Raw genomic sequence first — 14,229 nt, forward strand, 5'->3', positions numbered from 1 at the left:
CTCTTAAGCAATCATCCAAGACATAGAACTCCAAAGGGCTGCCTGGAAATGATCGCCTTAGGAGCCATGGCCTCATTCCAGTAGAACAACTATTGCACAAAACATTTGTGTATCTCTTTGGGAACTATTCCTTCAAAATCTAGGGATTATCCTTTTCACTGTCCTTTGGGCATGCAATTGAATTTTCAAAATTGAATGCTGATCGTGCAGAGCCAATACTAATGAGGGAGGTGGTTTCTCAAAATGCTGAGTATTAATCACAACTACATCAATGACAGCAGCCATAAAAATTATTTTTAATTATTTTATTGTATTTATATTTTTAAGCATCAGCTGTCTCCTTAAAAACTTTCAAAAGAATTTTACAGATACTAGAAGAAATGTCTTCCTGGAGAGACTTTTGAGAGTTCATGAAAGGGATCAACATTGGTGTGTTTTTTTGTGTGTCTGTTAAGAACCTGATCTCTTGTCGTTTTGTATGTGTATCAATCAGCTGTTGTTTTATTTTTATCTGATAGCTGCATTCATTTTTTTCTTAGCCCTTGTATCTGCTGGCTGCAAGGATATTGCTACACTTAGCTGGGTTTTCCAAATTCACATCTGTTAATTTGACATGCAGATTAAGCGTTGGAAGAGAATGCTTTGAAAAGAACTGCTCACAACAGTGGTGGTGGTGGGGAACCAAACTTACTGCAATTTTGATGTATTTCTTTTCTTGTCATGAAAGCCATCAAGATTAGAGCAGAATAGTGGATTTATTGCTAAAGGGAATCTTAAAGGATGGCAACTCATGCATTTTGTTTTTTTCTTTCTTACTGTGGGGTGTGTGTGTGTGTGTGTGTGTGTGTGTGTGTGTGTGTGTGTGTGTGTGTGAAAGAGAGAGAGAGTTTAAAATTTGTAGCTGCTGAATATGTGCTGACTCTTTCACTTTTAGATCATTTAGGAATGTCTAAGTTGCAAACCCTGATGTATCTCTATGTGAATAAAGTCTCTGTTCCTGATTAGATTTCACACATTAGGCTCTTGCAATGTTCTTTTCTTTGAGGATGGAAAAGAAAATGAGTGCCTCATTAGGCCCTAGCCATCTGACAGGTACTATGTGAAGTCAGGTTTCTTGGATTCAGGTTCCCTCTTCATGTCCAAGTCCAACTTTTCTTCCTCTTTAGTTCTTAGCTCTCGGCTTCTCAGCATAGTTCTAGCTGAGTTTGCACACTTCATAATAATTAGCTGAACTATCACATGCAGATTTAAGGACCTTCTACAACTCTTAAAATTAGTGGCTAATTTTCCTCCTTGAATGGTGGAATGTTCCACATTCCTGGCAGCCACCCCCTAGTTCAGTCTTTGACCTTGAGGACCATCTTCCTGACCTTAAGGAATGGTTCTAGGATAAGCACTCTTCTTATCCACAAGAACACCAAGTAAATTCAGGTATTTCTTATCAAAAACAATGTGTCCCTCCAACATCTAGCTCAGTGAAGATCACGAGTATTTTCATTTGAGTCAGACTCCAGGAAGAGATGTCAGAGCCTTCTTGAAGAATCCTCTATGCGGAGGCGCTGTATGACAACTGGTAAAGCAAGGACTTGCATGTGGCCCAGTACAGATACGAGAAAAGAAGGACTTTCATCTTGGTTGTATAGTGTGTATTTTCTTTTTAGAATCTGGAGGGAAAAAAAACAGCAGGATTCTTCCTTAAGTCTTCCAGATACCTATTAATAGTCTCCAATATAACACTCCTTCAGTTTGGTCCTGACATTCCAGCTCACCTGACTCATTCACATGATTTCGCTTCTATAGAGCAAATTTGACTGTGCTATCAACAATGGAGTTAGTAAAACAACAGCAACAACAAAACCAATGATGTGGGTGCTAGGGTTCTCCCTAACTTCAAGGACTTATTATAGACTCAGAGAATCTTTCAGAACTGAATAATGGGTACCATCATTAACTGAGGTAGTTCATGTATCCCAGGAGAAGATGGTACTTAAACCAATGGCAAATAAGAAATTTTTGGGATTAAGAAGAAAACATTAAAAAGAATGGCAAACAAGGAAATTCTGGGCAAAGTAAACAACACATAGGAAAACCCATGAAGTCTGAGAAAGCTTCAGAACTATAGGCATGGGATGCAGGAAGTATGTGAGAGAAATGGAGAGGTCCAAGTGACCCAGTTTGACAATGGTCAACCACTAAGTGTGAGAAGCTCACTTACAATGGAGTTTCATCCTGATGTCTGCTATAAATTGAAACTATCATGTCAAAAATGCATTTAATGCTTTTAACCTACAGAATACCATAACTCAGCAACACAGTGTAATGGGGAAGGAACATTGTTTCTCCTTATGATCTATGCATGGTTTACTGATCCCATAGTCCAGTACCATAAGAGAGTATCAGACTGCATATCTTTTGCTTGCCTGAGAGAAAATCAAAATTCACATTTTAATACATAGGTTCTATGCTTTGGCACCATCATAAAGTCAGAAACCCAAAAGTTAAACTATCACGTTAGAGATCCATTGGTGATATAAATCCCACTTTCTCGTGGCCACAGACAGCATAATGGAGTGAGACAGACTCACCACCAGGTTTCAGTTAGAAGAAAGGTTATAACAGCCCTGTTGCAAAGTAATAATGCCTGAGCTGAAGCAGTGGCAGAGATAATAGAGAAGACAGTAGAGAAAGATTTAGGAGAGATAATCAGCAGGACTGATTGAAAATGAGAGATGAGCAAGGAGAGTCTTGGGTTATTTCTCATCATCTGGCTTAGAAAAATAAATAGAAATTGCCATTGTCCCACTGTGCCTTGAGATGGATAGAGATAGGACATAAGGGACGGGCAATCAGAAGATCAAGGTTGGACACACTGTCACAGTGCTGTGGGTGTCCTGCTGAGATGTGCCCTCCTTCATCCTGTATACAGGTATGGGGACTAGGGTTAACATTTACCCTCAGCTAGCTTCCCAAGAACCAATAAAATCTTTTACCTTTCTCTCCCTCCTTATGCTCATGTTTGAGTGAAGTTTGAATCAATCATTTTTTCCACAATCGTGCACATAAGAACTATATTCCCATTTCTCTTAATTAAAGTGTTATTCATGCTTACTTCCCAGACAACTCCTTCATATTAAAACACTCTGCATTATTATTTCATTTCTAAAGACTCATTTACATCCTGTTTCCCTCCTGTGGCTCTCTGGTTTAGACCCGTATTATCATTCCCCCTACATTTGGAGAAACAGCCTCATGTTTTATTAGGCACATGAAATAGGTTTAATGAGTATCCTGGCAAGGTTTTCCTACAGTTTGGTTGTTATGGTGGCAGTGGTGGTGGTGGTTGAGATTCTTTCTGTTTTTGGTTGCTTTTTGGACTAGGTCTTCCTGTGTATGAACTCTTGAATTCTTAATCCTTCTTTCTCAACCTCCCAAATGCTAGGTTTATGAGTGTGGGCTCATAGCCACCACTCATGGTAAGAGAGCTTCTGCTCTCACAGCTAGAGGTTCCCCTCACAGAACAAGGCAAACTAGTTTTTAGGCATGCTCAGCTCTAGGAAATGACTATCTACAAATTTAAAACAAACAAAAACTGTAGCACCAAGTGGATAAATTTGGGACTAGGTTTGACAAATGCTTACCCCCTACAAATATTTAAAGAACCAACATTGATTTAAGAGCATTAGCATGTGGCAAGGAAAGAATGGTTAGTTTGAATTTATTGTCTTTTGTGTACCCTTCAAATAATCTAAGAGCTCAGATCTTGTCTAATCAGTCATTCCAGAGTGACACTCTATTCATAAATTATACAGGATGTGGGCTTTGTGAATTCGTCTAAATTTTATAGATCTTACCATTGTACTAACAACTGAGGAACTGAATCCATCTGCACCAATAGTTAATCTGAAAACGAAAAATAGAAAATCACTTATGCTTGGTTAGAAAATCACTTATGCTTACTCAACCACTAGTTCTGTCTAGTCCCCATTTCTTGCTTCTCCTATAGGAGAAACTTCTTTGCCATCATACAGCATGTTTTCTTCAGCTCTGAAAATTTCAAACTTGTATACTCTGAAATACCTGGGAGCTGAAGATCAGCACTGACATGCTGCTGACTCTCTTGAGATGTATATCTACAATCATAGCCCATGAGCCAAAAATGATCTAGATGGAATAAGCAGGAATCAAATACAAGCATCAAAGTTAATCTGACACAGATTTAATCATATGCATCATTGTTCTTGTGTTGCATGGTAATTGGGAATCAGTGGAAAGCAGTTCAGGTAAATGACTCTTATTAGGATTACTTTCCTCTGTCAAGTCAAATATTTCTAAAGACAACTGAAAGAAGGGTCAGTACAAGAAAAGGAGCTTCTAAGTCATTTTATTCCTTCTTCCTTGCTCTCCATATCTTATCAACAGTGGCACAAATCAGTGTGCATGCAGATAGGGACATAAATACACTGTAGTGAGAAAGAATGCCAATTCTCTAGTCACTCACTTCCTCTCAACTTTCCCATGGTGATAAACCCCATGATACCTTGACTCAGGTTTTAAAAGAACATACTAACTTCCCTTAAGTCATGGTATCCCCAATATCTGGCCTTCTATATATGCAGAGATAAGGAAACTGAGCTTGAGGATGAGGAGGAGTGTAAAAGGAGATTAGAAAGAAAATCAGACCCTCTTTGAAACTTGGATCCTAAGTGCCCCTCAGCAAGAAACTGTTATCTGCCCAAGTGAGCTGCTTTGCATGTGGGCTCCTTGAGTTGGCAGAAAGATTATGTCAGGATTACATGCTTTGTGAGTTATAATGTAAATTATGAACATTTACGAGTTCAGGTGCCCTCTCGGTTGTGCACCTTAGGCACAAAAAAGCAAAGGAACGAGGAAAGGATCTAAAGCTATAAATCTAGATATAGAACTTAGCTGGCGGAAATGCAGAACTAGAGGCAGAATTAAGATGGAGCAACTGGTCAGAGAAAGGTATAAGTTGGCAGATGGAGGAGATGCAGCAGAGTTTGGTGGGGTGAATTATGGAGATGAGATGCTGGCACCCGGTAACTACTCAGGGTCCTGAGAGGACTCTGCACTTCTCTCTATGGCCACCAATTTTCCTTCTCCAAGTTGGGGCACCATTGCCTGACTGAGGCAGGCCACCCGTGTGCACTTTCCTGTGGACAGGACACCACTCTGGCATGTCAGAACCAGCAGGACAGTTTGAAAAATACAATTTCCTGGATCCTATCCCCAGTGACTGAGAGCCATGGTCAAAAGGGAGAGGTACCAGAGCAGGCCAGGCTTAGCTTTTTAGTGCAGGTTGTCTCTCTCAAAGACTGTTCATCACTAGTGATCTGTCAGGGGCTTTGGCTTTCTGGTTTCTGCAAGAAAATGACAATGTTATTTTTGTGTTGAGTGGTCCTCCAGAGACCAATGGCCAGGTGAAGGGTAGAATCAGTGGGGGTAGAAGTTCCGTAAGGGGATGTTCCTCTAGAGCCCTAGAGAAGTGGAAGACAAGAGAAAGAGTTTCATTACTTCCTCAGATTTCAAAGAAATTTCCAATTATGATATTCTCCTTGTATTGCTCTTTCTCCTATGCTAATCCCACTCCAGCCATTCTTGTATACCTTTTCTTCCCAGAATTAGCAACCATGGTGAAAGTTACTGCTATTTCCTGGAATACTTAGCATTTAGAAATTGTTGCAAGCCATTACCTTGGCAACTCTAAGCCTCAAGCCCTATGTGTCATACTAACCAAGGAAACACATCATGCTTTGTAGGTTTGATAGCATCAACCCTCACCAAATGCTGGATGTCTGGCATGTGGAGATCCAACAGATGGAATCTACCATGGCCTCCATTTCTGAGTCTGCCAGCCTGTTTGAAGTCAGTGTTCCTGACTACAAGCAGCTGAAGCAGTGCAGGAAGGAGGCATGCCAGCTGAAGGAGCTCTGGGACACCATTGGAATGGTCACCTCTAGTATCCACGCTTGGGAAAGAACATTGTGGAGGGATATTAAAATGGAAATCATGGATGTGGAGTGTAAACGGTTTGCCCAGCACATCCGCAACCTTGACAAAGAGGTGAGGGGTTGGGATGCCTTCACAGGTCTGGAAAGCATGGTACTGAACACTCTCACCTCCCTGCGGGCAGTGGCTGAGCTGCAGAACCCAGCCATCCGAGAGCGGCACTGGAGTCAGTTGATGCAGGCCACGGGAATGGGCTTCACCATGGACCATGACACCACCTTGGCCCAACTCCTGCAGCTCCAGCTGCACCGCTTCGAGGATGAGGTCCGCAGCATTGTGGACAGAGCTGTGAAAGAGATGGATATGGAGAAGACCTTAAAGGAGCTGCATACGACCTGGGAAGGCATGGAATTCCAGTACGAGCCCCACCTGCGGACCAATGTTCCCCTGCTGCGGTCTGATGAGGATCTCATTGAGGTTCTAGAGGACAATCAAGTCCAACTTCAGAACCTGATGATGTCCAAGTACATTGCTTTCTTCCTGGAGGAAGTGTCAGGCTGGCAGAAGAAGCTGTCCACAGCAGATGCAGTCATCTCTATCTGGTTTGAGGTGCAGCGAACCTGGTCTCACCTGGAAAGTATATTCATAGGATCTAAAGACATCCGGGCTCAGCTACCCAAGGTAACTACTAGGGGAATTCTGAGCCATTTTGTAATCTGGGCTGAGGAAAGATCACCTAGGCCCGGTGTGCCCCTTCCTTTTCTGCCTCCCTGCTTTGGCTTTTCTTCAGAGCAGGTCCACACATGCTAACTTTCCCCACCACTCAAAGGGCAGAAGAAATCACAGGAGATGAAATACCAATCTGTCTGCCTTTAGATAAGAAAAAACAAAAAGAAAAGCAAGCAAGAAAGAAATGATTTGAGCTTTTGTTTCTTTCTTTCTTTTTACATATTTTATTAAGAGTTTCAATTCAACATGTTAATTTACTAGTATAGTGCATTTTGACTAATGTCACCCCTTCTACCTTTCTCCCACATCTATACCAACACCATCTGCTTACCTAGTTCACATATGTACATTAAATATTATGACTGTATTCATCCACACTTCTTCTTTCCATTTGTCTGCATATCTTTCTCTTGACCTAACTCCAACAATACATGTTTCAGCTTCCTGGCAGTCATTTTGCTAAACTATAAATTAGCTGTCCAAAGGAGTTACAGCATTGCAATCTTCCCTTGTGTATATAATACTTCAGTTAACACATTTGTGTATATATGCATATGATCCTGTATGTATTTTTTCAAATGTCTGTAATTTAGATCCAACTTCCACATATGAGAGAAAACCTGTGTTTGATATATGAAGTATCTTGTCTGTCTGTCTATATGTCTTGATCTTTTTTTCCATCAAGGGGGGCTCTTTCCATAACTTAGGTATGGTAAATAGTGCAGCAATGAACATGGGTGAGCAAGTGTCTTTCCTGATTTGTAATCTTTTGGATAAATGCCCAAGAGTGATATCACTGGATAATAGGGTAGTTCTATATTTAGTTTTCTTTGATAAAACTCCAAACTGCCTTCTATAGTAGTTGCGAAAGTTTAGATTCCTATTAAAAAAAAACTGCTCAGTAGGGATTTCTTTCATCCCTGCCAACATTTGCTCTTATATATACTTTTTTTCTTAATGGAATTAATAATTTATTAATCTTTACTTTCTTAATCTATAAGATTGATCTTGTAGTCACCCTGCTGGGTGTCTTTGAATCTCTATCATGTTTATTTTATTTAAAAAATACATATATTTAATTGTTACTGTAAAGATGATGTATAGAGAGGTGTTACATAAGTCAGGTAATTAGTCAGGAACAAGACAAGGATGCGCACTCTGTCCATTGTTTTTAGATATAGTACTGGAATTCCTAGCCAGAGCAATAATGCAAGAGAGATATAAAAGGGATCCAAATAGAAAAGGAAGAAGTCACCTTATTTGTAGATGATGTGATCCTATACCAAAAGGACCCTAACAATACCACTCTGAAGCTACAGCTAATAAATAATTTGGGCACAGTAACAGAATATAAACTCATCACACAATGTCTTTTGGAAGAACGTTACCCCTTCCCACACTCTCTTCCAGTTTTTCTCTATACACAAGTTGTATAGTTCATTTTCAACATAATGTCTAGTCTAGTTATTTTTGATGATGGCCATTCTTACAGGGATAATCTCGAATTTCAGTGTTGTTTTGACTTACAGTTTTGTTGTGGCCAGCATCTAGCATTTCTTTGCATGCTTATCGGCTAGTTTTACTTTTCTACTAAGAAATATCTATTTAACTCCTTTGCCCATTTATTAATTGGGTTATTGATACCTTAGGAATTAGTTTCATGAGTTCTTGGAGTATTCAGAATATTAAGCTCTTGTCAGATGTATAGCTGGCAAAGATCATCCATTCTGTAGGCTGTTTAGCCTAGAAACTATGTGCTTCACTGAGTAGAAAATTTTAGCTTGATGCAATCCCATTTGTATATTTTTTCTGGTATTTGCTAAGACCCTACAATTCAACCCAGGAAGTTCCTGCCTATGCCTGTAAGTTCTAATGTTTCTCCTACTTCCTCTAATGATTTAAAGGTTTGGTATCTTATATTGGGGACTTTGATCTGTTTTGAATTAGTATTAGTACAAGGAGACAGACCACTGTCAGTTCTGGTTTCAGTCTTTTGCATATGGCGAGTTTTTCTCAGTACTATTTGTTGAAAAAACTGTTGGTTTTCTCCAGCACATATTATGGGCTTGTCAAGTATCAGATGCCTGTAGGTATATGGGTTTATTTTGGGGTCTTCTTGTCTGTGCCATTGGTCTTTAGGTCTATTTTGTGCCAGTATCAGGTTCCTTATGTTACTATAGTTCTGAGGAAAATTTGAATCCTCCCCCTCTCTGCCTAGGATTGCTTTAGCAATTCAGTGACTTTTGTGGTTCTATATGAATTTTGGGATTGTTTTTCCTATCTCTGTGAAGAGTGACAATATTATTTTGATGGATATTGCATTGAATTTGTAGATTGCCTTTGATAGTATGTACATTTTCATTATACTAATTTTGCTGATCCATGAACATGGGAGGGCTTTCCATTTCCTGTTGACTTCTTCAATTTCTTTCTCCGGAGTTTCATAGTTGTCATTATAAAGGTCATTCATTTCCTTGCTCAGGTATATTCCTACATATTTTATTTTTTGAGATCACTGAAAACAATTATTTTCCTGATTTTCCTCTCAATCTGCTCACTTTAGTACAGAAAAGCGTCTGCTTTCTGTGTGATGAGTTTATATTCTGTTACTGTGCCAAAATTCTTTATCAGCTGTAGCTTCAGAGTGGTATTGTTAGGGTCCTTTTGGTATAGGATCATATCATCTACAAATAGGGTTACTTCTTCCTTTTCCATTTGGATCTCTTTTATATCTCTCTTGCATTATTGCTCTGGCTGGAATTCCAGTAATATATCTAAAAACAGTGGACAGAGTGCACATCCTTGTCTTGTTCCTGATTTAGAAAAACATGTCTTCAGTTTTTCACCATTTAGTATGATGTTGGCTGTAGGTTTGTTATAAATAGCCTTTATTATGTTCAGGTGTGTTCCTTCTATTCCTAGCATTTCCAGAGCTTTTTTTAATAAAAAAAAGATGTTTAATTTTGGCAAAAAGTTTTTACTTCTCTATTGAGATGATCATGTGGTTCTGGTCTTTGGGTCTGTTAATGGCATGTGTAACATTTACTGATTTATGTAGATTGACCCAGTCTTGCATCCTTGGGAGGAAACTAAATTGATTGTGTTGCATGAGTTTCTTTATTAGTTCTTTAATCTGTTAGTATTTTATTAAGGAGTCCTGCATCTATCCTCATCAAAGAGATTAATCTGCAATTGTCTTTCTTTTATTTAGTCCCTCTCCAGTCTAGGGATGAATGTGATGCTGGCTTCTTATGTGAATTTGGTAGTGATCTTTCCCTTTTTGTTTCATGGTAAAGTCTAAGGAGCACTGGTGTTAATTTTAGGTTTTGAGAAGTCAGTGATTTCACTGAGCTAAAACTTTTATTTACAAGAAGGTTTTTTAAAAATTCCCTTTATAATTCTGTTACTTGTTATAGATTTGTCTAAATGTTTAAATACTATTGGCTCAATTTTGGTACATTGAGGTTATATAGAAATACATCTAATTCTACCAGATGTTCTACAAGATATTCAAGGTGCCAAAGCTTGCAAGTATTCTTTTATAATATTTTGAATTTTATTTTTATTTGTTGTGATATACCTGTTTTCATTCTTGATTTCATTTATTTAGGTGATTTCTCTTCTTTTTGTCATATTGCTAAGGGCTTATCATTTTTATATTTTTGAAGAACTAACTTATTTTTGGTGGTTCTCTGTATAGCTCTTTTAGTCTCTAGTTCACTTATTTCTGATCTAACTTTTATTATATCTTTCCACCTGTTGGTTTGGGGTTTGGCATGCTTTCTCTAAGAGCTTGAGGTACACCATTTGAATATTGATTTGAGATTTCTCTATTTTACTGATGTAGGCACTCACAACAATAACCTCCTCTAACTCAGCACAGCCTTGCCTATGTCACAAACATTCTAGTATGTTATGTTTTCATGTTTATTATATTCCAGAACATTTTAGACTTCCTCTCTTATCTCTTTGATGACCACTGATAATTCAGCAATATGTGGTTCAGACTCCATGAATTTGAATCTTTTCCATGTTTTCTTTTGGTATTAGGCTCTGATTTTATTCCATTATGGCTTGATAGCATACAGGGAGTTATTTTCTTCTTGAATTTGCTGAGACTTGCTTAATGACCTAGAATATGGGCTACTTTGGAGAAAGCTGCATGGGCTTATGAAAAGAAGGTGTATTATGCAACTGCTAGATGAAAAATTCTCTACAAGTATGGTTAGGTTCAATTAGATTTCAATTAAAATCTGAGGTTTCCTTGTTGAGTTTTGCCTGGATATTCACTGGTGAAAATGGGGTGTTGAAATCTCTAACTATCATTGTATTTGGATCTTTATGTGTTTTTAAGTCCAATAGTATTTGTTTGACAAAGTTGAATGCTCAAGTATTTGATGCACAGATGTTAAAAATTGTTATGTCTTCTTGATGGAGAATTCCTTTTATTAATATGAAATTCTTTCTGTATCTCTTCTGATTAATTTTGCTTTGAAACATACATTATCAGATATGATATTTTGAAATTTATTTACTCAGAAGATTTTTTTCCAGCATTTCACCTTAAGAAACTGTTTGTTTTTGCCAGTTTGATGTGTCTCCGATAGGTAACAAATGATTGTGTCTTTTTACCCAACTTTCCATTCTTTCCATTTTACACATATAGTATTTCTATATGTACTGGGGATTGAGCTTTTGTGTAGCAATGTACAGCTTAGAGCTAATTCTCTAGGTTAAAGGGGATAAGGGAAGAGATGTGGAGTAAAGAAGATGGTGAGACAGGGAATGGGACATGGTAGGTATAGGTATAGAGACCATGTGTAAGGAGAAATGATCACCTTTATTTAAGGTGATGTAAGTAGAAAAGATTAGGGTTCTCGGATAAAGGGAAAGGAGAAGTGGAATAACCTTCACCAGAAAGAGCAGTGAAGGAAAAGAGAAAAAATTAACAAGAAAGAAAAAATGACAGGAAAGAAGAAGGGGAAAAACACAAAAATAAAGCAATCAACTCCAACAAACAGCACTAACAAGAATTAACCTCCTACCCCAAAACAAATAAAAACAAGACAAAATAAACACACACACACACACACACACACACACACACACACACACACACGTAAGCAAAAGAGAAAAGGGGTCCCCAAACAGTCACTGTTCAATCTTTGTTGAAGTTATAGTTGGTTGCCAACTATGTCTCTGGGATGATCTGTACTTCCAGTCTCAGGTTTAATTTTGTGATCTGGCTTGAGTGAGCTCTGGTCATTCTGGTGGGAGATGAAGCACTGTGTCTCTCTTGAGATTCTCCTCAGGATGTGCTGTAAGTCCTGAAATGATTTTACTGTGGAGCCCAGCCTGGCTTCAAATTTACAGTCTTCCTGTCTCGGTCTCCAAATTGGTGCTGGGATTACAGATATGCACAATCATGTCTGGCTTTGCCATTTTTTTTTAAGTACTCATGAGTGAGAAAGTAGAGAGAATAAAAAATACTCGCTACTACAGCTTGCGCCAGACCATTTTATAGATCATTGAAATGCAAGTACAAGGTGACTCCTAGACAGAGTGAAGTTGCATCTCAGACTCAAGCCATCCTGCAAGCTTCTGGCCTGCACCAACAACATGAATACCAGTTATCAGCTAAATGCTGAGCAGATTTCCCTAAAATATGTGTTCTCATTATTACCTGTCCTGTATTTGCCCTAATTAACTTTTTGCCATGTACTCTAATTCTTTTTAATTTTTCAAACTTCTTCTGAATCACTTAAGTACAGAAAGTTCTTTGCTTACAAATTAACTTAATTCTAGAATATCACCATTTGTCCAGGCCCTGTCTAGAAATGAAAGCTCATCCCAACAAAACATTACCATTTTCCAGCTAATCCCTAAAAGAGCTATTTAGTGTCATCATACAGATTAAAGTTGTCTGTTCTCAACGATGCATAGCAGAGAATAATTCTGTCATAGCAATTATAATTAAACCAGATTGAATAAGCTCACTTTTATTTATCCCAATTGCCAGTGTCTAAAGAAGAGCAGGCTTATTTAGGTACAGAAAATGACACAGGTAGAGACACTGGTAGAGATTTTAAGAAAACATGTGAACTTTTTATTAAAAATATTAAAGGATTTTCTATCCAGTGTCACAAGTCTGCATGGAAAATATGCAATATAGTTCTTTGCTTAGTATTTACAATGTAACAGAAATGATGGAAAAATACAGTAATATCAGCCATAATCTTGTACCCTAACTGGTAATTATTTCCATTCATTATACTAGTTCCCAACTGGCATTCACATGCATATATATATATATATATTTTTTTTTTTTACATAATGGCTCTTGGTATAATTAAAAAAGTTTTGTTTAACTGCTTTAATGTTGAAGTTATCCACACTGGATAATTTTATCTATACTGGAAATTATCCATGCTGGATCATTTTCAATATTTCTATATTCTTGATACACTTTCACCTTTTATCAGAGCAAACCACCTCAGTGAGGAATAATAATTCATCTGTTATTAAATCTTAGGAAATGGGCTTGACTTTCCCAGGACAGGGCCTACAGACCTGAGTTTCAGTTGTAACACCTTCTTCCCATTGCTCTGGGACCTTGGACAGATGACTTAACCTCTCTGTGCCTTTTCTCATATGTGAATTTCTAACACTACCTTGGGAACTATAATAGAGCAACATATGTGCCATTATGACTGTTAACTTGCAATAATAATTCCACCTACTCTTTTTAGGTGCCAAATGTTAAGCCAAAATGCTTTTCTTGTTAGCCTTGGTTTTCCATAATACTGTGAGGTTTTGTTGTTGGAGGGTGTCAGGGGATCATGATATTTCACTAACTTTGACTATTTACTTTGGCTACATAAATACCTGTATGAACCTAGGAAATGCATTAGATTCATTGTCTGTTGACTTAGTAATCATGTGTCAGTGCTTGGGATGAGGATGGGGAATGCTGGAGACCTTCCAGGGAGTCCTCAAGGTGAAAGCTGTCTTAGTGACCACACTAGATGCTTTCTTTTCTAGAAACTCAAAGGCATTATACTTTCTTGCTTTCTCATCTGTTACTCTACTACTTGAGCCATCCCAGCACTGGAGGTTTAAACTCAGGGCTTAGGCACTGTCCCTGAGCTTTTTTATTTCTCAAAACTAGTGCTCTGCCACTTGAGCCACAACTCTACTTCTGGCTTTTTTGGTAGTTTATAGGACATAAGAGTCTCATGAACTTTCCTGCCCAGGCTGGGTTTGAACCACAATCCTCATATCTTGGCCTCTTAAGTAGCTAGGATTATAGGTGTGTGCCACTGGCACCTGAAAAGCCTGCCTGGCTTTTTGCGGACTAATTAGAGAGTGAGTGTCTCAGAATTTTCTTCCCAGATTCTCTGGATCTCCACCTCATGCATTGCTATGATTGCATTGTGAGCCATGTTTTTATGCTGCTGGCTTTTATCTGGGTTTTTTGCTCTCATTTCTTTCTGCTCTCATGAATGTATAATGGTGTTTCTCAGAGGATGCCTG

At 38.3% G+C, this 14,229-nt stretch overlaps 1 protein-coding gene across 1 annotated transcript in view; it reads left to right on the forward strand.

Annotated features, from left to right (window-relative positions):
* The window catches only part of Dnah9 (dynein axonemal heavy chain 9), a 349,492-nt gene that overhangs the window by 79,953 nt on the left and 255,310 nt on the right, over positions 1-14,229 (forward strand). The window contains 1 exon segment of the mRNA XM_048365947.1: positions 5,778-6,648. Within this exon segment, the coding sequence (XP_048221904.1) occupies positions 5,778-6,648 (871 nt within the window).

The sequence above is a fragment of the Perognathus longimembris genome, chromosome 17, assembly GCF_023159225.1.
Source record: "Perognathus longimembris pacificus isolate PPM17 chromosome 17, ASM2315922v1, whole genome shotgun sequence".
NCBI lineage: Eukaryota > Metazoa > Chordata > Mammalia > Rodentia > Heteromyidae > Perognathus > Perognathus longimembris.